General features: G+C 42.7%; 1 protein-coding gene across 1 annotated transcript in view; it reads right to left on the bottom strand.

Moving 5' to 3' along the window:
• Window positions 1-25,861, bottom strand: part of FBXL13 (F-box and leucine rich repeat protein 13) — a 400,423-nt gene that overhangs the window by 299,954 nt on the left and 74,608 nt on the right. The window contains exons 4-5 of the mRNA XM_075345189.1: window positions 7,091-7,158; window positions 890-1,044 (exon numbers count right to left, since the gene is read on the bottom strand). Coding sequence (XP_075201304.1) covers window positions 890-1,044; window positions 7,091-7,158 — 223 coding nt within the window. The remainder of the gene's footprint in view (window positions 1-889; window positions 1,045-7,090; window positions 7,159-25,861) is intronic.

Genomic DNA, 25,861 nt, shown 5'->3' with positions numbered 1-25,861 from the left:
AGCTCTGTATAAGGGTATGCTCACACGAGTGTGAAAATCGGAGGAGTGCAATGCGAGAAAATCTCGCATTGCACTCTGACCAATGTTAGGCAATGAGGGTGAGCAGTTGGGCAGCTTTTATCGCATCAAGATTCTGGATGCGAGAAAAGCGGCAGCATGCTGCGATTTTCTGTTACAGCTGTATCCCTCGCACACATTCAAGTGAACGGATGCGAGAGATACATCAGACTGCACTCGAATGTTATCTCAGTGCAGTGCGATATACACACAGGCTGACAATAGAGGACATGGCGAGATTAACCCCTCCCTCTCCTCTGCAGCGCCCGCACACAGCTTCACAGCTGTGACCTAATCACAAGATCGGGTTACAGTCGCATGACACTCGACTCACGCTCGCAGCAGAGCCTGAGCCGGGGGGTCATTAGCATATCGCATCCGATGCCATACTCTCGCGTGAGTCCAGCCTAACTGCTAGATCTGCAGCAGAGAAAACATTGATGTTATCAAAATGACAGTAATCAGCTCAGTAAGTGACATCACTGAAATCAGGGTCTCTGTCTCTACATTATACTGCTCTCATATGGGGTAGCAAAAGCCTGGTGACAGATTCTCTTTAAATTGGAAAATTAGCTAATACTGATTATACTACCCATATAATGTAATTTCTGATTTATTTTGGGCTTCCAGTTTTCCTGCCCACAAGAATAGTACTGTCAACAGTTCACACCATTATCTACAATAATTAAATACTCAGATAAAGCAATTAGAGGAATAAAGACCAAATTTACATATGTACATTTGTGGAATGATAGCACACATTACACAGGCATTATGTACATTGCAGTATTATACATCTAGAATACATTGAGACAGTTTCAGAGAAACTTACAGATATGTTGCTTATTGCGATATTTCATCCACTTATTCCAACGACGTATAGTGGATTGCAAAAATGTTTTTGTATGATGAGCCTCTGCGTCCTGCAGCTTGGCCTCTTTGGCCAGTCTTTTGGCTTTCCTTGTCGCACAATATTCCATCCATGCTCTGCACGTTGGGAAGAGTAAATATTTTATTAGGCTTTCACACAAGCTTTCAATGCATGAAATTAAATCCATGTAATCTAATCTGAAACATGGTAACTATCCTTTAAAAAGAATTCTGTCTGGAAACTCGATCATATTATTGATCGCAATGAAAAAACCAAACTGATACAGACATTTATTCACTGATATGATCTTAGACACAATGCATATACTGTATGTACACTGGAGATCAAAATTAGAGAACAATATATGTTCACTTACTTTTTTCAGAGATAATGTAATCTAAATTGTTCAATATTTGAAGGGGTTTTTTTGCAAGGGGTAAACTCCCTGACAGAAGTTCTGTCGCTTATCCATGTTATGTAAATAAAAGCTTATAACCTGACTTTAAATTCATCCATTGGTTTTATAAATTACTCTTTTGAAAGCTGAAACCCTCCCAAATTTGGTTTAGGTTATGAAAATAAAGTTGCTGCAAAGCTGAAATATTGCTCATTAAATGAACACAGAAAGGTCAGATATTGGCAAGACAAAAGTTTTGTCGCCCACAGAAAGTAATGTGAAATTCAAACAAATAATGAACTTATAATACAAAGATATGTTGCATAACATTGGTGAATGAAGTTGTGGTGCTATTAGAGCCATATTTAATATTTTATGTGACTTTCATGAGTTTGAAAGACTGCATCCACACGGTTCAACAATAATTCATACCATTTATTGATGAAGTCATCAGGAATAGCAAGGAATGCAGTCTTACATGCCTCCCAGAGTTCATCTAGATTCTTTGGTTTTGTCTTCCAAGCTTCCTCTTTCATCCTACCCCAAACATGCTCATTGATGTTCATGTCTGGTGACTGGGCTGGCCAGTCCTTGAGCACCTTGATCTTCTTTGCCAGGAGGAACGTTGTTGTAGAGATGGATTTATGAGATTGAGCACCATCCTGCTGCAGAATTTGACCCCTTTATGATTGGGAATGTAAGAAGTAGCTAATACTTCTTGATATTTTAGGCTATTGATATTGCCTTCCACCTTGCAAATGTTTTGCACACCCCCATACTGAATGTAACCCCAGACCATGATCTTTCCACCACCAAACTTAACTGTTTTCTGAGTGTATTTTGGATCCATACGGGCTCCAGTAGGTCTCCTGCAGTATTTGCGGCGCCTGTTGTGTAATTCAACTGAAAATTCATCAGAGAAATCCACCTACTGCCACTTTTCCAGCATCCATCTGTTTAGCAGGTTGTGGGATTTCGCAAATGCCACACTTTTTTTTAATTGCCTTTTGTTTAGTGCTGGCTTCTGGGCACTGATTCGACCATGGAGGCCATTTCGAGACAGAATCCTACAAACTGTTCTAGTTGACACAGGGACTTGAGGTGACCAGGCCTGTTGGAGCTCTGCTGCAGTGGAAGAGGGGCTGGCTTTGCTTTTTTCTAACCAACAAATGTTCCTCCTGAGCAGTTGTCTTGCGGGGTCTGCTGGCCCTGGCTTGTCAAAAACATCTCAAGTCTCTTCAAATCTTTTTTAATTCTTTGTACTTAGCGCTGAGACACATTAAAGGTGCCAGCCAAATCTGCAGTGGATCTGGTCTTCAGCCTCTTGATAATCAAGGCTTTGGTCACAGGGTGGATTTTTGGCATGTTTTCAGAAGTCAAGTTGCAGCTCAATTGAAGGTCTGGGGTGCTAGGTTTCATTTTATACACACCCACTAATTAACCGATCATTTAGTGAGCACAGGTGAGAATGTAAACTAGGATTGGGTGTATTATATGACAAGGCAACAAAACTTTTGTCTGGCCAAAATCTTACCTTTCTATGTCCATTAAATGATCAATATTTCAGCTTTGCATCAACTTTATTTTCATAACCTAAAGCAAGTTTGGGAGGTTTTCAATTTTCAAAAGAGTAATTTATAAAACCAATGGGTGAATTTAAAGTCAGGTTATAAGCTTTTATTTACATAACATGGATAAGCGACAGAACTTCTGTCAGGGAGTGTACACCATGCCACTAGAACAGTGTTTTACAAAAGATCCAAAGTTTATCAACATTAAATCTTTACTTTTCCCAAAAACGTGATGATCATAATTAGAGAACAACAATGACTGTTAGCACAGAGAAAGATTAAAAGTTAATTTTCTGATGATAACAACAGTCACCAATCAGTAGGAAGTGTACAGGCCTTTGCTTTGAATGACTTCAGCACATCACAGGACATCACTAGTCTCTCACACTGCTCTGGTGTGATTTTGGTCCACTTTTCTTCAAGTCTCTTCCACAGTTCTTTGATTGTTGTAGGTTTCTTGGCCATAACTTTGTTACCAAGGATTTTCCAGAAGTTTTCTATTGGGTTTAGATCAGGACTTTGTGCTGGCCATTTCATTTTTTCAATGTTTTCAGTTTCAAGGAACTGCTTTACCTGTTATGCTTTGTGACATGGGGCATTGTAATGCATGAAAATTGTTGGCTGACTGAGTGATGAACACAAGTAAGGAACCACATGTGGTTGAAAAAAATTCTAATACACACTGGCATTCACTCTGCCAGCTGTATGAGAGGTCCAACTCGTGCTGCAGAAAACATTCCTCAAACCATGACACTTCTTCCGCTACTTTTCACTGACTTCTTAACACACTTTAGTTTCAGTCTTTCCCCAGTTTGTTGATGAACATAATGTTTCCCATCAGACCCAAATAAATTAAACTTACTTTCACCACTAAAATGAACTGTGGACCAATTCTCCTTTGTCCACACAACATGCTCCTCACAAAAGTGAATATAGCCTTTTGATTCTTTCTGCTAATGAGAGGTTTGGTCACTGCAGAGTGGGTATTCAATCCAAATGCTCTTAAATGTCGTGACACTGTATGACGAGACAGATCCTTATCCTGTTCAGTGCTGAATTCGTGAGCAATTCCAGCTGCAGTGTTGAAACAGTTACCCATGGAGAATAATTATGCTGTCCTCTCTTGCATGTGTCTTTTGAGAAGCCTTCTTACAATGTGCAATACAAGGTACAAGCCTTCTCGGGAGACTTGAAGGAGTTTGTGACATTGTAAAGATGCAATATTGACAAAATCACAGACTTGAAAGGACCAACATTACTTGCTATGGCTGATAAGGTCATCCCTTTGGCCTTCATCTGGACAAGCTGCTGCCGATGGGTTTCAGTCACTTTGGAACGGACCACCATTTTTGCAAATCAGTGCAAACTGGAAAGTTAGGCTGCCAGTTCAATAGGGTTTGTCAGATAATTAAGGAAATTAGCAACAGGTGCCAGATTAACACCAATAACTTGCAGGTATCTGAAAGTGTTCTCCAATTTTGATCAGTGTTCTTTTTCATTTATCTCATTTACATATTTATTATGTGCTTTTGAAAAAATGCAATTTATGAAATAAGTGGAAAATACTGCTAGTTTACTCATTTTAGGATATAATCACATAGGACTACACAATGACCTTAACATTTAAAAAATTGTGTGTTATTCTCTACTTTTGTTCTCCAGTGTATATGGAAAAATGGATAGTATATGCACTAATGTTATTAAATGGGGCAGAGCTGATGAGTGAGGGGTTTGTTTTTTTCAATGACCGAATCTGTGGGTGAAAAAAAATGCAACATGCACTAGTTTCTTCCATATGTAGGACAAGACCTATTCAAGTCTATGGGTGCGCAAAAAAATTGTATGCCATATAGAGTCATTGTATAGCATCAGATTTTTATGGATAAATTGCAATTCTTTAAGATAGAAAATTGTAAATGGTTCTGTAAATAATTAATAGCTTTCTATTTTTAAGGCTGATTAGTGGTTTGCACATTGTAGTGAACTCTATTTGCTCTCATGAAGTCTTCTCTTTATGGTGGGCTTAGATATGGAAACACCTAATTCGTACAGTGTTTTTCACTTGGGTGGATGTTGTGAATGGGTTTTTCTTCACTATGGAAATTATTCTGAGATTGTCCACCATTGTTGCCTTCTATGGACTTTCAGGCCTTTTTGAGTTCCCAAGCTCACCACTGTACGCTGCTTTTTTGCAGAATGTACCAAATTGTTGATTTGACCACTCCTAACATTTCTGCTATCTCCCTGATGGGTTTCTTTTTTTTTCAGACTAGTGATGGTCTCTTCCATTGAGAGCTCCTTTGACCACATATTTTGGGTTCAGACCAACAGCAAATGCCACACCTGGAATCAGCTCCAGACTTTTTATCTGCTTAACTGATGATGAATTTGTGAGGTAATAGCCTATGCAGAAAATTAAAGAGCTTTGAGATAACTGTCCAAATACTTTTCGTTTCTTAAAAACGAGGCAGCTGCATATTAAAGAACTGTAATTCCTAAGCCTGTACTCCAATTAGGATGTGAATACCCTCAAATTAAAGGTGGGAGTCTGCTTTTTCAGCCCATATTGATTATATAATTATATCTTGAATATGTTTTGGTAACAGCTAAAATGCTAAAACTTGTGTTACTATCCAAATATATCTAAACTTAACTGTAAATCGGAGAAATGTCTGTACTTCTGTGCAAACTAGTCGGTCAGAGGAAAAAAAATCAGACATGTGAATAACACCACGGATTATCATAGGTATGAGAGCTATCCATGAAAAACACAGATAATCATACAAGAAAAACTGATGTCTGAATGAGCTCTCGGCATGACTGTGGGATGTGGGATAAAGTCTGCATTAGCTGACAGTGGCTTTAGTAATACTTCACAAAGACTTGGCTATATTGCTTCACATCCCAGTAATGTTTACTTTACAATGCCAGGTCTAATTTTTCCATGATGTCACATCCAAGTTGCTTCAGGTGAAGAACAAGTTGGTAAAAAAAGCGTCAGTCTGCACGTTTAACTCATATCTCATATTAGGATAAAGGGAACCTTTCACCAGATTTTTCATGTATAAACCAAAACTACCACCTTCAGCAACGTCTGTGCTGCATTCCATAAAGGTGCATATCCCCCGACTTTGAAAATCTGCAGTGCTGTATGTAAATCTGGATTGTCCAGTCCGATGGGAGTCCTTGGTGTGGCTCCTGTCCTCCTCTCCGCTCTAGTAGCTATGCTCTTATGATTGACGTGTATGACGTCTCCTGTGTTATCCACATAGCCGGGTGAAATCTCTCACTTGTGCAGAGACATCGCTGGCTCATACAGGCACACTTTGCTCTGACCTACTGAGGGCAGATCCTAATACATAAATGTGCATGTGCGTAATGGTGACGTCTCTGCACAAGCGTGAGATTTTGTCCAGGTATGTGGATGATGCAGAAGATGTCATCCACATCGCAGGGTGATATATAGCATCTGCGCAGAGATCTCGCCATTTCTCACATGCACACTTATGTATTAAGCTTTGACAGCAGTTGAACAGAGCAAAGTGCGCCTGCGCAAGCCAGCGATGTCACTGCGCAGTCGCGAGAATTCACACAGCTATGTGGATAACACCAGAAGAGTCAGCCACGTCAGTCATAACAAGAGGACGGCTATCAGGAGGAGAAGAGGAGGGACAGATGCCAGTGCAAGCACGCCTATTAGACCAGACAGTCAAGATTTATTACAGCAAGAGAGATTTTCAAAAGTTATTTGGGGTGTGTACAGGGGGAGTCATGGGACAATATGTATCTTTATAGAATGTAGCACAGGTGCAACTGAAGGTGGTAGTTTTAGTTTATATATGAAAAATTTGGTGACAGATTCCATTTAAATATATAGTATTTAGTAACTGATAAGAAAGCATTAAAAACAATACATAAAATAATTGCAATTTAGTGTTACAGTTTAGTACAGTGTTAACAATTACAATGGAAATTTATGAAATCGAATATCAATGTAAATATCAGTGTAAAATATGTAATATGGCAAATAAAAAAAAACAAAATCAACAGTTACTTAGTGTTCATTACACCATGGATGTAAACCCTTGACAGGCACTAGCAGATGACCTTGGATATGAAAACATTTTTCAGAGCAAGCCTCCATTTACTAAGTTTTAGCAGCTAATCTTCTTTGTCAGGCAGTAAAGTACTCACTCAAAGTACAGCCTCTGCAGCTTGTTGATGTAAAATGAGTATGCCTTTTTAAATAGCTCTGGCGACACCTGAATGGAAAAAGAAGACCTGTGTCAAAGAAAAGCTAAGCAATAGGAAAATCTGATGATTTATGTGCGGGACTAGGCACGGTGATCACTTAGTCACCCTCTAAGTGGGCATTGCACAGGTTTACATCTCTCACTCTCACATATACCAAGAGATGTCTACTTTTAAACAAAGAACTTTCATTAAATATTGTAACTAAAACATTCTAGACTAGGATCAGAGAGTTGTATAAATATATATGTATATGTACAGACACAGTATATATAGCGAGTCTAGGAACATTAATAACATTGTAAATTGCCTTGAAAGCTGACGATCCTTTAATCAGATATAGAATATTTTTCTTTTCCCATCTTTGAATGGAAATCAGGAAAAAACGTCTGATACGTAAAAGCAAATAAAACATATCATAAATACAAAAGAAACCCCATTATACCATACATGTATTCTACATAGTACAAACATAATTCCCTTACAAACAGAAATAGATGATAAGTTTATGATCACAGATCATGAGAATGGGAGTCCTAAATACCCTATTTGGATGGCACAGTTGTCAAATAGTCATTTCTGCTCCACCCAAAATCTAAGGGATTGACGAAGATAGCAAAGCATAAATTTTCCTATTCCAGTCTGTGCTATCGAATTTGAATGTAACAGAATGGAGCATGCTTGACCACAACCTATTCGAATGTGAGACCCCAGACCAGAATATTTCTTAGTATGCAGTAATATACAAATTGTGCAGTAATAAAACTCATTTTGTGCAGAGAGGGAGGAGGTATGAGAAGAAATACAATTCTCAATATGTCCAGGCTAAGTGACAGTTGTAGTTGTAGTTAGTATGTACCCTTCCTGTAATATCACTGTCTCCCAGCATTACCCAGCTTCAGAGAGCACTAACCACATGAGGAGATGGTCTGTTTCACTTTCTTTCCCAGTCTCTGCACACAATCTCTGCCCCCACAGGTTACGTGATGGTGACATTATCCCAGGTCCTTCTCCACTAATCTCCACTACACTGACGATACATGCTAGACTGTATGACATCCTTCCAGGTATGACGTAATTTCTGTCACATGATAGGAGCGTGTACGAAATGAAGCACAATGTTTCCAGGCGGAATAACACATTATTTTGTTAAGTCCACGTGGTTATGGAGTTGTTTATTATAGAAGCGGGTGTCTGGGGGTATGACCCCCAGCCGGCGGGGGGAGGGGAAGCTCCCCTCCTTGCATGATTATAGTGGACGGGAGTAAACATCGCTATACCCACCAACCAAGCTCGTCACGTCCTGTAACCTGGAAGCAGCCCGTACATTCTAGGCCAGGGTTGTGAAGTCGATAAACCAAACCTCCGACTCCAACTCCTCAATTTCCTCAATTCCGACTCCAACTCCGACTCCACGACTCCCTCATACATTTGAAACCAGACGTTTACGTACACTATCTATAAAGACAAATCTGCAGGTTTTTGTCACTATCTGACATGAAATCAGAATAAACCTTTTCTGTTTTAGGTCAATTAGGAACCAAAACTATTTATATTTGCCAAATGCCAGAATAATGAGAGAGACACTTTTAAGGCATTTTTATTACTTTCTGCAATGTTAAAAGTTCCCATCCATTTAATTAGTGTTTTTTACTATTGCCCTTAAACTGTATGACTAGGGTAAAACGTTTTGGATATCCTTCCACAAGCTTTTCGCGTTGGTAGGAATTTGGGCCCATTCCTCCTCACAGAACTGGTGTAACTGAGCCATGTTTATAGGTCTCATTGCTCGCATCGGCCTTTTCAGCTTTGCCGATAACTTTTCAATAGGATTGATATAATAATATATAACCTTTATTCACTTATATAGTGCTATTAATTCCATAGCGCTTTACATACATCAGCAATCAGGGCATTGTGATGGCCACTCCAAAACATTTACTTTCTTATCCTTTAGCCACTATTTAACCAGTTTGGCAGTATGCTTCGAGTCATTGTCCATTTGGAAGACCAATTTCCACCCAAGCTTTAAGTTCCTGGTTGATGTGGAGATGTTGCTCTAGTATTGCCACATAATCTTCTTTCCTCATGATGCCATCTATTTTGTGAAGTGCACCAGCCCCTCCTATAGCAAAACAACCCCACAACATGATGCTGCCATGCCCATGTTTCACAGCTGAGATGGTGTTCTTAGACTTCAAAGCTTCTCCCTTTTCCTCCAAACGTAACAATGGTCATTATGGTCAAATAGTTCAATTTTAGGGGTACTTTGCACGTTGCGACATCGCTACTGTGATATCGTCGGGGTCAAATCGAAAGTGATGCACATCCGGCGCCGGTAACGACGTCGCAACGTGTAAAGCCTAGATGCGCCGATAAACGATCACAAAAGCGCCAAAAATCGATGATCTGTGTAGCGTCGGTCATTTCCATAATGTCGCACCAATAGGAGATACAATGTTGTTCCTCGTTCCTGCGGCAGCACACCTCACTGTGTGTGAAGCCGCAGGAGCGAGGAACATCTCCTGACCTGCCTCCATCGGCTATGCGGAAGGAAGGAGGTGGGCGGGATGTTTACGTCCCGCTCATCTCCGCCCCTCCGCTTCTATTGGCCGCCTGCCGTGTGACGTCGCTGTGACGCCGCACGACCCGCCCCCTTAGGAAGGAGGCAGGTCCCCGGCCAGAGCGACGTCGCAGGGCAGGTGAGTGCGTGTGAAGCTGCCGTAGCGATAATGTTCGCTACGGCAGCTATCACAAGATATCGCATGTGCGACGGGTGCGGGTACTATCGCGCTCGGCATCGCTAGCCAATGCTAGCGATGTTGCAACGTGCAAAGTATCCCTTCGTTTCGTCAGACCACAGGACGTGTCTCCAAAATTAAAGGTTTTTGTTCCTGTGCGCATATGCAAACATTAATCTGGCTTTTCTATGTTTCTTTTGGAATAATGGCTTCTTCTTGACAGAGCCCATATTGATACAGTACTCATTTCACACTGGATAATGATACAATCTTACCAGCTTACACTAGCACCTTCACAAGGTTTTTTGCTTATGTTCTTGGGTTGATAGGCACATGTCTGACCAAAGCACGTTCATATGTTCATCTCTGGTGCACAAAACCATCTAATTCCTGAGCGGTATGATGGCTGGACATTTCCATCTTATTTGTACTTGTGTATACAGTAATTGTTTGTTCAGATGATCAAGGTACCATCAGGTATCTGGAAATTGCACCTAAGGATGAACTAGACTTGTGCAAGTCCACAATTTTCTTCCTCAGATCTTGGCTGATTTCTTTTGACTTTCATATGAGGTTACACAAAGAAACAGTGTGTTTCAGGTGTACATTAAAATACATCCACAGATATGTTTCTAATTAGCTCAGATGTTGCCAATAAACCTATCAGAAGCTTACAAAGACATGACATCATCATATGGGTTGTCTTATATTGTTTAAAGGCATAGTACTCTTAAGGGTACTTTACACGCTGCAATATCAGTACATATATCGCTAGCAAGCATACCCAACCCCGTCGGTTGTGCGTCACGGGCAAATCGCTGCCCGTGGCGCACAACAACGCTAACACCCGTCACACGGACTTACCTTCCCTTCGACGTCGCTCTGGCCAGTTATTCCTCATTGCCGGTGGACTCAGGTAAGGAGATATTCGTCGTTCTTGCGGTGACACACATAGCGATGTGTGCTGCCGCAGAAACGACGAACAACATCGTACCTGCAGCAGCAACGATATTTGGAAAAGGAGCGACGGGTCAACGAGCAACGATTTTTCACGTTTTTGTGCTCGTTGATTGTTGCTCCTTGGTGTCACACGCTGCAATGTCGCTAACGGCGCCGGATGTGCGTCACTAACGACGTGACCCCAATGATATATCATTAGCGATGTTGCAGTGTGTAAAGCACCCTTTAGTGTATTTAAACTTTTGACTTTGCAGAAAGTAATAAAAATGCTTTAAAACATTCTCTTTCATTAGTCTGGCATTTGGCAAATATAAATAATTTGGGTTCCTAATAAATCTGAAACAGGAATGATTTATTTTTATTTATTTCAGATAGTGAGAAAAACTGCAGATGTGTCTTTAAAGATAGTATATGTAAACTTCTGGTTTCAACTGTACAGTTTATGACTCATGTTTGTGATCAATTTACCGTAGTAAAATGGTAGCATCAGTACTTCTATCATGTAGCTGAAGTACAGCACAGATTAATCTCAACTAAAAGCCTAAATTCTTTGATCAGGAATATAACAAACATATAGGACATTTCATAACTTTCCCAAATTTTTATGAAAACATATTCATCACATACTGTATTGAACAGCTGTACCCAATTTATTATATATTTTAGGAGTCGGTCCATTTTATACCGACTCCAACTCCACTAAAATGGACACTGACTCCGACTCCACGACTTCGACTCCACAGCCCTGCCTAGGCTCAACAAAACAATGCCAATGTGATCATCTCTGTGCCAGTTTACAAGCTGCACAGGTGTTCGGCCATGCAGGTAGAAACTTAGCTCTGCTCAGTGAATACTAGTAGCACAGGAGTGTACTTCCTTCTTAGAGGAGATTTTAGCTAGAGTACAGTATGCGTGGTATGTCATATCATATGTAAATCATATGTTGATTTCTAATAATTAATAAGTAATAAAAATTGCTTAAAAAAACCCTATGCCTTGGACCGTCTATATGACTTACAGTAAGCAAAATCTTAGTGATAAACAGAAAGTTGTAATCATGGTACAGGTCCAGAAGTAGTAACAACTCAGCCTTGTAGTAACTGCAGTGGCGCAACTTGAGTTTGATGGGCCCCCATCAAACTCTAGTTACGCCAAGTTCGGACCTTGGCCCCCCTCCACGTACACCGACACTTGGGGTACGGGATAATTGACACTCGGGGTACAGGATAATGATGATGACACTTGGCTCTTAAGTGTGCTTTACACGAGACGATCTATCGTGCGATAGATCGTCAAGGTCACGGTTTTTGTGACGCACATCTGGAATCGCTTGCGACGTCGGGCTGTGTGACACTTCCGAGCGACGCAGTATCGCTCACAAATCGTGAGTCGTGTACTCGTCGCTCGGTTGCATAATCTCGTTTAATTAAAATGGCGCTGGTTGCTAATCGTTCCCGGGGTAGCACACGCCGCTCCGTGTGACACCCCGGGAACGATGAACAGCAGCTTACCTCCGTCCCGCGGCACCCACCGGCTATGCGGAAGGAAGGAGGTGGGCGGGATGTTTATGTCCCGCTCATCTCCGCCCCTCTGCTTCTATTGGCCGGCTGCTGTGTGACGTCGCTGTGATGCCGAACATCCCTCCCCCTTCAGGAAGAGGATGTTCACCGCCCACAGCGACGTCGCACAGCAGGTAAGTGCGTGTGACGGGGGTTAACGACTTTGTGCACCACGGGCAACTAATTACCCGTGACGCACAAACGACAGGGGCGGGTATGATCGATCGTGAAACTGCACGATAGATCGTACCGTGTAAAGCAGGCTTTACCCTCAGCACCCAGGTTTTCCATGCTCTGAAATCCCTCTATCAGCACCCAGCTTTCCTATGTTCCAATATCCAACTTGTCCTCAGCACCAAGCTTCCCCATGCTCTGTTATACATCTTTTCCTAAGCACCCAACTTTCCCATATCCGAGCATTGGAAAGCTGGGTGCTGAGAGATGTATAGCAGATCATGGGAAAGCTGTGTGCTGAGGGAAAGAGCCTTTTTCCCTCAGCACAAAACGTTCCCAAGCCATGCTTGCATCTTTGTCCCCCCTATAGGTCTCCAAATACCATAATGGCCCACACATAGACTTCCATATAGTATAGCAGGTCCCACATAACCCTTCATATATTAGAATGCACCTCCATAGTCCTCCATGTATTATAATGCATTTCTGCATTTCCCCATAGTTCTCCATGTACTGTATTATAATTCACCCCATAGTACTCCATATATGATACTGCACCACATAGTCCTCCATGTTTTATAATTCACCCCCGTAGTCCATGCATAAGGTAGCCTCCATAGTCCTCCATATAATATACTGTAGCCCCCATAATCCTATATGTATTATAATGCAGCCCCATAAACCTTTATATTGTATTATGCAGCCCCTACTCCTCCATGTATAATGCACCCTATATTCCATGTATAAGGTGTCCTTTATATTTTATAATGCAGCCTCATACTCCTCCATGTATAATGTACCCCTATAGTTCTTTGATAAGGTGTCCTTCATGTTATATAATGTATCCCCATAGACCTCCATGTATAATGCAGCCCCCCCAGGCCTCCATGTATAATGCAGCCCCCCAGGCCTCCACATATAATGCAGCACCCCCAGGCTTCCATGTATAATGCCGCACCCCCAGGCTTCCATTTATAATGCAGCACTCCCAGGCCTCCATGTATAATGCAGCCCCCCCAGGCCTCCATGTATTATGCAGCCCCCCAGGTATCCATGTATTATGCAGCCCGCCCAGGCCTCCATGTATAACGCAGTCCCCCCCAGGCCTCCATGTATAATGCAGCCATCCCCCTAGGCCTCTATGTATAATACAGCCCCCCAGGCCTCTATGTATAATGCAGCAAGCCCTAAAGGGCCTCCATGTATAATGCAGCCAGTCCTCTAGGCCTCTATGTATAATGCAGCGCCCCAGGTCTCTGGCCACTGTGTGCTCACTAATTTATATGAAAAAAAAAAAAACAACAAGTACTCACCTCTCTCCTCGTTCCCCTGCTGCTCTGGCCAGTGTCCTCCTATCCTGCACTCTGCATGCCTCAGCACAGCAGTCACACAGGAGTAACATCACCGCCCAGGCACAGGGGAAGAATGATGGAGTGGCGCGGGTTGCTCGATGCTTTATCATTGCTGTGTGCGATGACAGGGGAGGGGGCCCGGTGCTGCTGCCGCTGCAGGAGCTGGTGTCAGCGGCGGTGGCACTGGGTCATATAGCAGCCGCGTGATATACGACAGAGCAGCGCAGCTCCTCTCTCGTAGGAAGGAGCTGGCTACTGATCTGCAGGGCAACTGCGGGCCCCTAACCAGCCTGGCCCAGTCGCAATGGCGACCTCTGCGACCGCGGTAATTACTCCCCTGGATATACTATATTTTATATTAGCGCCCTTTTGTCTGTAGGGTCCACACCTCCTAACTCAGGTGGTTTGGACTCCAGCCTTTAGTAGTGCGGTAGTATTTATTCAGTTGTCTTTTTTTCCATTATCTGACAGATCTGGACACGGAATCTGTCCTCTACCAGCGGCTACTTCCATTTCCTTTTTTTCAATATAAAAAAGAGTATAATTACTTTTCACAGCGTTTGTGGCATTTATTTATTCCTTGAAAATAACTGGTAGCCACACATAATATTGACACTTTGGGCACAATTTGGCCATTTTCACATATGGATGTACTCACTTTTGTTGCCAGTGATTTAGATATTATTGGCTGTGTGTTGACTTAATTAGAGTGCACATTAAATTTACATTGTTATACAAGCTGTACACTGACTACTTTACATTATATCAAAGTGTCCTATTTTCAGTGTTATCCCATGAATAGATATAACACAATATTTGCAAAAAATGAGAGGGGTGTACTCGCTTTTCTCACATAAGGTATTATAGCCAGGGGGACTGACTGCAGGAGAAAAGCCAAAAGGGACCTCAGTGCTCTCCCCCTGATTGGACCCCAATGTTCTGATTGCTATGGCATCTCCTAGCTATATGTAACAATGCTCTGTAATGGAAATACGACAGACAGTTGATAGGAACACTGAGAAAAAAATACTTAGATTTGTTCTGAACATAAAACCACAATTTTCTGCCCATTACAGACACTACCAGGTCTTCTTTATACACATACAATTAACAACACAAGTAATTTTACCCGAGATATCTCTACAGCTCTTCTAAGTAAATATACGTAATATATGAAGAGATACAGGAGCGTCTGCCCACACATTATCTGAGCAGCTCCATGTTATATAATATTATATGAAATCTATGGTAAAATCTACTATAGCACAATGACTGCATCCTGTCCCTTTAAATCTGCACATGCCTCTGTCACTATGGTAACTGCATTTATAAACAGCCAATAGAACTGCTCAGTTTGAATAAAAAAAAAAGAAAAAAGTTGTTTATCCTCAGTTTGTTACACCTCATCAGAGTGTGAAGACACCAGCAATCAGTGCGAGATTTCAGGTATAAGACGTAATATAAGATACCGGGCGGCGATATATCCATCACCCGCACTCACACCAGATACCGGGCAGCGATATATCCATCACCTGCGCTCACACCAGACACCGGGCGGCGATACATCCATCACCCGCGCTCACACCAGATACCGGGCAGCGATATATCCATCACCTGCGCTCACACCAGACACCGGGCGGCGATACATCCATCACCCGCACTCACACCAGACACCAGGCGGCGATACATCCATCACCCGCACTCACACCAGACACCGGGCGGCGATACATCCATCACCTGCACTCACACCAAATATCAGGCGGCGCTACAGCCATCACTAGCACTCTCACACCAGATACCGGGAGGCGATACATCCATCACCCGCACTCACACCAGATACAGGGCGGCAATACATCCATCACTAGCACTCACACCAGATACAGGGCGGCGATACATCTATCACCGACACTCACACCAGATATCGGGCAGCGATACAGCCATCACTAGAACTCACACCAGATACCGGGCGGCGATAATCCATTACCCGCACTCACACCAGATACCGGGCGGCCATACATGCATCACCCACAATCACACCAGTGGGTATCGGCCATCACTTGTCCCATCATACAGCCATCACTAGCACTCACACCAGATATGGGTGGCGATACATCCATCACCCGCACTCACACCAGATACCAGGCGGCGATACATCCATCATCCGCACTCACACCAGACACCAGGCAGCGATACATCCATCACCCGCAGTCACACCAAATACCAGGCGGCGATACAGCCATTACTAGCACTCACACCAGATACAGTGCGGCGATACATCCATCACTAGCACTCACACCAGATACAGGGCGGCGATACATCTATCACCCACACTCACACCAGATACCGGGTGGCGATACAGCCATCACTAGAAATCACACCAGATATGGGCGGCGATACATCCATTATCCGCACTCACACCAGACACCGGGCGGTGATACATCCATCACCCGCACTCATACCAGATACCGGGCGGCGATACATCCATCACCCGCACTCACACCAGACACCGGGCGGCGATACATCCATCACCACTTACTCACACCAGACACCGGGCAGCGATACATCCATCACCCGCACTCACACCAAATACCAGGCGGCGATACAGCCATTACTAGCACTCAATAAGGAATAACGTTTGGAACACCATTCTAAGTCTGAACTGGGTGCAAAAACCTAAAAAAACATCACTATGGGGAGATAAGGTATGCACACCAGTGACTATGTAAGGGGAATACATGAAATAGCAGAAACTGCTGTGTGAATACTGACTTGAAAAATCCAATAGCTATATGTAAGAGTGAAAATGTGAAAAATGGAATCTGCATTACTGCCATGAACATATGAATCAAGAGAAATTTAGCTACTGAATTGATCAATTCAATAGAGCCCCAACACTACGCCAAAGTATTTCTCTACGTTGGGGTCCCTAGCTTGTGTGTGTCCTCTCATGCAGTTAAAAAACTTACCGTGTATGGGAAGCTAGGGACCCCAACGTAGAGAAATACTTTGGCGTAGTGTTGGGGCTCTATTGCATTGATCAATTCAGTAGCTAAATTTCTCTTGATTCATATGTTCATGGCAGTAATGCAGATTCCATTTTTCACATTTTCACTCTTACATATAGCTATTGGATTTTTCAAGTCAGTATTCACACAGCAGTTTCTGCTATTTCATGTATTCCCCTTACATAGTCACTGGTGTGCATACCTTATCTCCCCATAGTGATGTTTTTTTAGGTTTTTGCACCCAGTTCAGACTTAGAATGGTGTTCCAAACGTTATTCCTTATTGTTAGTAGTTTTTCGTTTGTGAACCCTCCCCAACCACACCTATTGCCAATCCATATCATACGCATAAATAGCCTGGGTCTCAGCTTCCCATACACGGTAAGTTTTTTAACTGCATGAGAGGACACACACAAGCTAGGGACCCCAACGTAGAGAAATACTTTGGCGTAGTTTTGGGGCTCTATTGCATTGATCAATTCAGTAGCTAAATTTCTCTTGATTCATATGTTCATGGCAGTAATGCAGATTCCATTTTTCACATTTTCACTCTTACATATAGCTATTGGATTTTTCAAGTCAGTATTCACACAGCAGTTTCTGCTATTTCATGTATTCCCCTTACATAGTCACTGGTGTGCATACCTTATCTCCCCATAATTACTAGCACTCACACCAGATACCGGGCGGCGATACATCCATTATCCGCACTCACACCAGACACCGGGCGGTGATACATCCATCACCTGCACTCATACCAGATACCGGGCGGCGATACATCCATCACCTGCACTCACACCAGACACCGGGCGGCGATACATCCATCACCCGCACTCACACCAGATACCGGGCGGCGATACATCCATCACCCGCACTCACACCAGACACCGGGCGGCGATACATCCATCACCCGCACTCATACCAGATACCGGGCGGCGATACAGCCATCACTAGCACTCACACCAGATACCGGGCGGCGGTACATCCATCACCCGTACTCACACCAGATAACGGGCGGCGATACATCCATCACTAGCACTCACACCAGATACCAGGCGGCGAGACATCCATCACCCGCACTCACACCAGACACCGGGCGGCGATACATCCATCACCCGCACTCACACCAGACACCGGGCGGCGATACAGCCATCACTAGCACTCACAGCAGATACCGGGCGGCGATACATGCATCACCCGCACTCACACCAGAAACCGGGCGGCGACACAGCCATCACTAGCACTCACACCAGATACCGGGCGGCGGTACATCCATCACCTGTACTCACACCAGATAACGGGCGGCGATACATCCATCACTAGAACTCACACCAGATACCAGGCGGCGATACATCCATCACCCGCACTCACACCAGACACCGGGCGGCGATACATCCATCACCTGCACTCACACCAGACACCGGGCGGCGATACAGCCTTCACTAGCACTCACAGCAGATACCGGGCGGCGATACATGCATCACCCGCACTCACACCAGAAACCGGGCGGCGATACATCCATCACTAGCACTCACACCAGATACCGGGCGGCGATAATCCATTACCCGCACTCACACCAGATACCGGGCGGCCATACATGCATCACCCACACTCACACCAGTGGGTATCGGCCATCACTTGTCCCATCAGGCAGCCCCTTTAGTGGAATTGATCACATATGTAACAGGAAATATATTTCCATCTCCCAATCTCGCCCGTCCACAACAGCCCCTGAATATAGAGACAATGTTCTTCAGTGTTTTCAGGAACTGTCACCCAAGTCATAGAAATATGGATCAAGTCCCTACAAAATCTGCTCATCTTTTATAGGATTTTGATACATTTCAATAAGCGAAGATGTCAGAAGACGCCATGGACTGGACTGGATCTTGTGCCAGCATTGGACCAGGTAGTATCAGTCTGTGAGGGCCGACTGTTTCCTAGATCCGAGATTTAAGGGGTTATCCAGCAATATTTCATTGTTAGACTTTGGGCCTTTGACTTTGTCATCAGAAATCAACTATCAGGTTTTTTTGCTCAATCTATTTTTTAATAATATTTGTCATTGATTTTTTTTTTACCCATATCACAATCTTTAACCCTTTCACACCCGGGCGTTTTTCCGGGTTTTTTTTCCTGTCTTTCTTCTGAGAGCCGTAACTTTTTTATTTTTTCAGAAATCTTAACATATGAGGGCTTGCTTTTTGCGGGACAAGTTATACTTTTAAATGAAATCATAAGTTTTACCATATAGTGTACTGATAAACTGCAAAAAAATTTCAAGGGTGGTAAAAATGCAAAAAAAGTGCAATCGCACAATAGTTTTTGGGATATTTTATTCACCATATTCACTATATGGTAAAACTAATGTGTTGCTGTGATGCCTGAGGTCGTTGTGAGTTTGTTGACACCAAACATGTATAGGGTTACTTGTATCTAAAAGGTTAAAAAAATTCACAAGTCTGTCCAAAAAACGTGTTGCACATGTTTGCAACATTTTCCAAAACCTGTAGAATTCTCAATTTTTGGGGATCTATGGCTAAGTGACAGCTTATTTTTTGCGTCCTGAGCTGACATTTTTAACGGTACCATTTTTGCACAGATGCTACATTTTGATCGCCTGTTATTGCATTTTGCGCAAAATTTGCGGCGACCAAAAAAATGTAATTTTGGCGGTTGGAATTTTTTGCTGTTACAGTGTTTAACGATCAGATTAATAGACTTTATAATTTGATAGATCGGGCATTTCTGAACGCAGTGATACCAAATATGTGTATATTTTTAATTTTTTTAACCCTTTAATTTTCAATGGGGCGAATTGGGGGTGATTTGAACTTTTAGGTTTATTAGTTTTTTAAAAAATGTTTAAATTTTTTTTTTTAATTTACTAGTCCCCCTAGGAGACTGTAACGATCAGCAATCTGATTGCTCTTCCATATCTGCAGATCACAGCTACACAGCTGAGATCTGCAGAAAAGGAGCTCTCCTATTACACACCGCAGTCTGCCAGGTGTAGGAGGAAGTGACTCATGATACCTACAGGCGTCATCACATGACCATTTGCTACCATGGCAACCACCGGAAGTCGCGTGATCACGTCACGTGACTTCTGATGGGGGCGGGTAAGTTACCGTTATGGCAGCGCGTATATACATCTCACTGCCAGATTTTGGCAGCGAGGTGTAAGGGGTTAATAGTCGCGGGTGGAACGTGATTCACTTGCGACTAGCAGGCGCACTTCTCAGCTGTTGAAATCAGCTGATATGTGTGCGGATTGCTGCGGACTGCCTACGGCAGGCTGCGGGGATTAACCTCACACGATCCATGACATACCCAGTACGTCATGTGTCGTGAAGAGGTTAATGGAAACAGCACTTGCAGTTCTCACTGTGGCCACTGGAGCTTTTTTTTGGGGGGGGGGGCTTTAGTCTCTAAACTGATCCTAATATCTGGTTGTTTCCTTTAGTTTACGTTACACCTGAGGAAAAACTAAGACGACTGGCCTATTGTATGAAGCTGCTACCTTCACCACTCTTCAAGAAGGAGGTCAGTGAGAAAACTAAGGACAACATTGTTGTTTCTTTTATTATAAGGTGGTTGTGTATTCAGATGTTCCTATTAATCCTTGTAACTTAAAATCTTGTCTTCCCAGCACCTGATGCCGACCAGCCCCAAGGCCCATAAAATATATGCAGTACGGTGAATAGAACAGTCTGAGCCATCCAGGACAATCGATGTCAGAGGAAAAAGGAAGAGGGAAGAAGAAGATGAAAAAAAAAATTGAGAGAATTATGCGACTACCTGGATGAAGAAGAAGAATACATGCCAAAAAACTCGGTTAAAAAGCTAAAACTGGACATCCACATCCCTGCAAGGAGGAGACAACAAAGAAGGATCCAGCTGACAACAACCGCCGATACATCAACTGGTTCATGAGAGGAAGGAGAAACATCATATGGACCATCCTGCTGGGGCCTCCAGACTGAAACATCAAAGATGGCGGTGGTAAGTATAATAATAAGAACAATAATGTGAGCGATAATAAGAAAGTAGTAAAAAATATGAAGAAAATAACAGTAGTAATAGGTAGAACAGCAGTTTGATCCAGGGTTCTAGGACTGATCGCCTTTTTTCAGGGTCGAGAAGGAATTTTTCCCCTGTAACACGAACTGGCTGAATGTGTCCTGGGGTTTTTGCCTTCTTCTGAATCAACATTGTAGGGATAGTGTAATACTAATAGTTATAGAAAAGTTAGAATGATACTGTAATAAGATAGCAGGATAATAATAGTAATAACATAGTTATATCTATAAAAATAAAACACTAAGTTAGAAAAAAATATAAAAGTTAGAATAATACTGTGATAAGAGAGCAGGATAAGAATAGTATAAGACCTAAATCTATAAACACTATAGTACTAGTTTAATTAGTTCCTTAATTCTAACTAGCTGTAGTACCCGGGCGTTGCCCGGGAAAGTAACTGTCTCTCTCCCAGTCTCTGTCTGTGTGTCGCTGTCTGTCTTTTTATCTGTCTCTCTCCTTTTCCCCCTCTCCCTTCCATTTGCTCTCTAACACAGGTTCTGTGACAGTCTGTGTCACATTGCTAAGGTCGCAGTCGGGTATCTAAAGGGGCCTGCCCGCACCACTCCCTCAGCAACACCCACATTCAATCCGGAGGCAGCTGAGCAGAGAGGTGGGCGGGACATGCCAAAGAGGAAATAGGAAGCAGCCGCATCTCTCAGCCTGCAGGGCCAGCAAGGGAGGGAGAAAGTACTACAGAGTATGAAAAGAGAAGAAAGTGCAAGGCGAGTATAATCATTTTTTTTTTTTTACTGTGTGCTGGAGGCTGCTGCTGAGGTGTATATGGAGGCTTTGGCTTGTGGTGTGTATATAAAGGCTGCTGGGGTGTAGATGCTGGGGTGTATATAAAGGCTGCTGGGGTGTATATAGAGGCTGCAAGGGTGTATATAGAGGCTTCTGTGTGCGGCGTGTCTGTGTGCGACGAATCAGCGAAGCATGGTTCAAATCCCACGCCAATTCACGGCCGGACTGCGCCTGTCGCTGATTGGTCGCGCCAGTCGCCCGCGACCAATCAGCGACGCGGGATTTCCGTTACAGATAAAATTAGACAATTATATATATAGATTACTTAACTAGAAATAACATAATTAGTTTTGATCCAAGGTTCTAGGACTGATCACCTTTTCCAGGGGTCGAGAAGGAATTTTTTCCCTGTGACACAAATTGGCTGAACGTGTCCTGGGGTTTTTGCCTTCTTCTGGATCAAAAAGCATTAAGCATAATTTATTAGGATTGTTTAATACAACAATTTGAAGAAAGGTAAAAAAATAAAGAAAATCATAATAACAGATGGACATTTAAAAAAGTAATAGTGCAGTAATAGTAAAAATGGTAGTAATAATATCAGATGTGACTTAGTCCCAGTTAGTCAGTAATTTAGTGATAAGTTAGTGTAGGGACCCATCTGAAGAGGTCGCCTTGACGTTGGCAAATGGGCTCACACAATTTGATCACATGTGCTAAGAACCTCACATGCATCTTTAGAGAAAATATAGTATCTATGTAGAGCTCCTGGCAGCTTAACCTCTCATATGCTTACATCCGCATCTAGGTGGTTAGTCAGGAGAGGGCTATCTCTACACTCAATGGCTTCCCAACGATGAGATTGCAGGTGCTGATGGATTGCTAAGGCCCCCATGTCTACCAACTTACTCCTCCTATTTGACCCCGACAGAGACCTAATTGGACACCTGTCAGAGTTCTGCCCACTGCTCTGCTCCTGTTAGTTGAACCGCTGCTGCCCAACAGCTCTAACACTACTGCTACATGCAATGTCATGGACCCCAGCACCTTACAGTGTGAGTCGTCCGACATCATGCACAGTGGCAGGCACAAGTAGTTTATAACCAATCTCAGAAATGACAGATCAGGGAATTAATTTATAGACCTTGAGCTGGTAAACTAACTTGATAAATAAAGATTATTACATAAGTCGCTACCTGTGTTTTGGTAATAATTATCCTCTGTCATATCTACTCTAATAAAATAGTAAGTGAAAACGAGATATTACTGTTTTTGGGGGTCTGGGGGCGCTGTCGTTTATTCATTTGTTTTAGCGTCTTATACAAATTAACCTCTGTACCTCCGTCATTTCCGGATTCAGTGGAGCTCCAATCAGCTTCGTGACCTGACAGGCGGCGAAGTGTGCACGCTCCAAAGGTCATGGCAGCGTGATGAGTTTACATAATTGGAAGATGGATGGAGCCAAATACAGGACCATTCTTGAAGAAAACCTGTTGGAGTCTGCAAAAGACGTGAGACTGGGACGGAGATTTGTCTTCCAACAAGACAATGATCTCAAAGCAAAATCTACAATGGAATGGTTCACAAATAACCGTATCCAGGTGTTAGAAAGGCCAAGTCAAAGTCCAGACCTGAATACAATCGAGAATCTGTGGAAAGAGCTGAAAACTGCTGTTCACAAATGCTCTCCATCCAACCTCACTCAGCTCGAGCTGTTTGCAAAGGAAAAATGGGCAAGAATTTCAGTCTCTCGATGTGCAAAACCGATAGACATACCCCAAGTGACTTGCAGCTGTAATAGCAGCAAAAGGTGGCGCTACAAAGAATTAACTTAAAGGGGACGAATAATATTGCAGGCCCCACTTTTCAGTTATTTATTTTTTAAAAAAGTTTAAAATAAGCAATTAATTTCATTCATCTTCACAATTGTGTCCCACTTGGTGTTGATTCTTCACCATAACAATAAAATTTTTATCTTTATTTTTGAAGCCTGAAATGTGGGAAAAGGTTGAAAAATTCAAGTGAGCCGAGGCACTGTAATTTTCCTTAAACCACTCCGTAATCAGTTTGGCAGCATGCTTTGGGTCATTGTTCATTTGGAAGATCCATTTCCGCCCAAGATTAAGTTCCTGGCTGATGTCTTGGGATGTTGCTTCAGTATTGCCACATAATCTTCTTTCCTTATGATGCCATCTATTTTCTAACGTTCACCAGTCCCTCCTGCAGCAAAACAACCCCACCACATGATGCTGCCACCCCGTGTTTCACAGTTGGGATGGTGTTCTTAGGCTTCAAAACTTTTCATTTTTTCCTCCAACTGTAACAATGGTTATTATGGCCAAACAGTTCAATTTTACTTTCATCAGACCACAGGACATGTCTCCAAAAATTAAGGTCTTTGTTCCTGCGTGCATCTACAAACATTAATCTGACTTTTTATGTTTCTTTTGGGGTACTTCTTCATAGCAGAGTAGCCTTTCAGCCCATGTTAATACAGTACTCGTTTCACTGTGGTTAATGACACAATCTTACCAGCTTCCACCAGCATCTTCACAAGGTCTTTTGCTTTTGTTCTTGGGTTGATATGTACATGTCTGACCAAAGCACGTTCATCTCTGGTACACAAACCTGTCTACTTCCTGAGCGGTATGATCACTGGACATTTCCATCTTGTTTGTACTTGCATTTAATTGTTTGTATTGATGAACGAGGCACCATCAGGTATCTGGAAATTGCACCCAAGGAGTTATCAGACTTGATAAAGTCCACAATTCTCTTCCTGGGACCTTGGCTGATTTCTTTTGACTTTCCTGTGATTATACACTAAGAAGCAATGTGTTTCAGGTGTGCATTAAAATACATCAACAGATGTGTTTCTAATTAACACAGATGTTGACAATAAACCTATCAGACGCTTCCAAAGATGTGACATCATTATATGGGCTATCCCATATTGTTTAAAGGCATAGCATTCTTAATGAATGTAAACTTTTGACTTTGCAGAAAGTAATAATAATGCCTTAAAACAGTCTCTATTATTATTCTACATTTGGCAAATAGAAATAATTTTGGTTCCTAATTGACCTCAAACGGGAAAGTTTGATTCTGCTTTCATATCAGATAGTGAGAAAAACATGCATATGTGTCCTTATAGAGAGAGGATGGAAACTTCTGGTTTCAACTGTACATCACTCATGTTTGTGATAAGTTCCCGGTATTAAGATGGTGACATCACTACTAGGGATGGGTGATCCCGATCTGTAAATGAATGACATCATAGCATGACACCGTCTGGTGTGAATGTTGATTGGCCTACAGACAAGTCACATGACTATGACGTCATCAAAGGTCCTGGTAACTGAACTTTCATTGTCACTGTGCGAGTGTCGCATCACGGCGCACAATTTCACCACAGGAGAGGTCGGATGCATGTATTTCCATGCAGCTGATGTGCTCCTGTCCTGAGAGCGTTAGGTGCGGGATGATGCGAGATGCAAGTGCAATCATCCCCTCACTGTCAGCCTGCTTCTTGCTCTGTAGAGAGCGATGTAGCAGAGCTGACTTGGCTCTCTGTGCTTCTCACTATGTATAGACTGTGTCTGTATAGAGTGATGAAGCTCACAATGCTCTACCTGTGGACTACGTCGGACTAAGGATTTCTTTTATAATAAATGTGAAGTCTCTAAATGTTTTGATTGTTTTAATTCTAATAAAAAAAAATTTCTGTGTTCTGTTTTTTTTTTTTTACTGTTTACTAGAAATTCATGGTGGCCATGTCTAATTTGGCGTGATACCATGAATTTCGGGCTTAGCACCATCTGAGAGTACAACGCTGGTATTAACCCCTTTATTACCCAGTGAGCCACTGCCACCAGGGCCGCTGGTTGAGCCTGGTAAAGCGCCTGGAAATGGCGCTAAGAAAAAATGCGCCATTTCCAGGAGTGGCTGCGGGTTGTCGAGAATCCCAGCCCTCAGCTGCCTGGCCTTACCTGACTGGTGAGGAAAATACGTCAGGAGCCCACACATTTTTTTTTTTTAATTATTTTTTAAATAAAAAAAATTAATGGGCTTCCCTGTATTTTGATCGCCAGGTAGTTAAA

The sequence above is a fragment of the Anomaloglossus baeobatrachus genome, chromosome 4 (genome assembly GCF_048569485.1).
Source record: "Anomaloglossus baeobatrachus isolate aAnoBae1 chromosome 4, aAnoBae1.hap1, whole genome shotgun sequence".
NCBI classification, from domain to species: Eukaryota; Metazoa; Chordata; class Amphibia; order Anura; family Aromobatidae; genus Anomaloglossus; species Anomaloglossus baeobatrachus.
The sequence above is the reverse complement of the archived record's forward strand: the minus strand, read 5'-3'. Positions and strand labels throughout refer to the sequence as shown.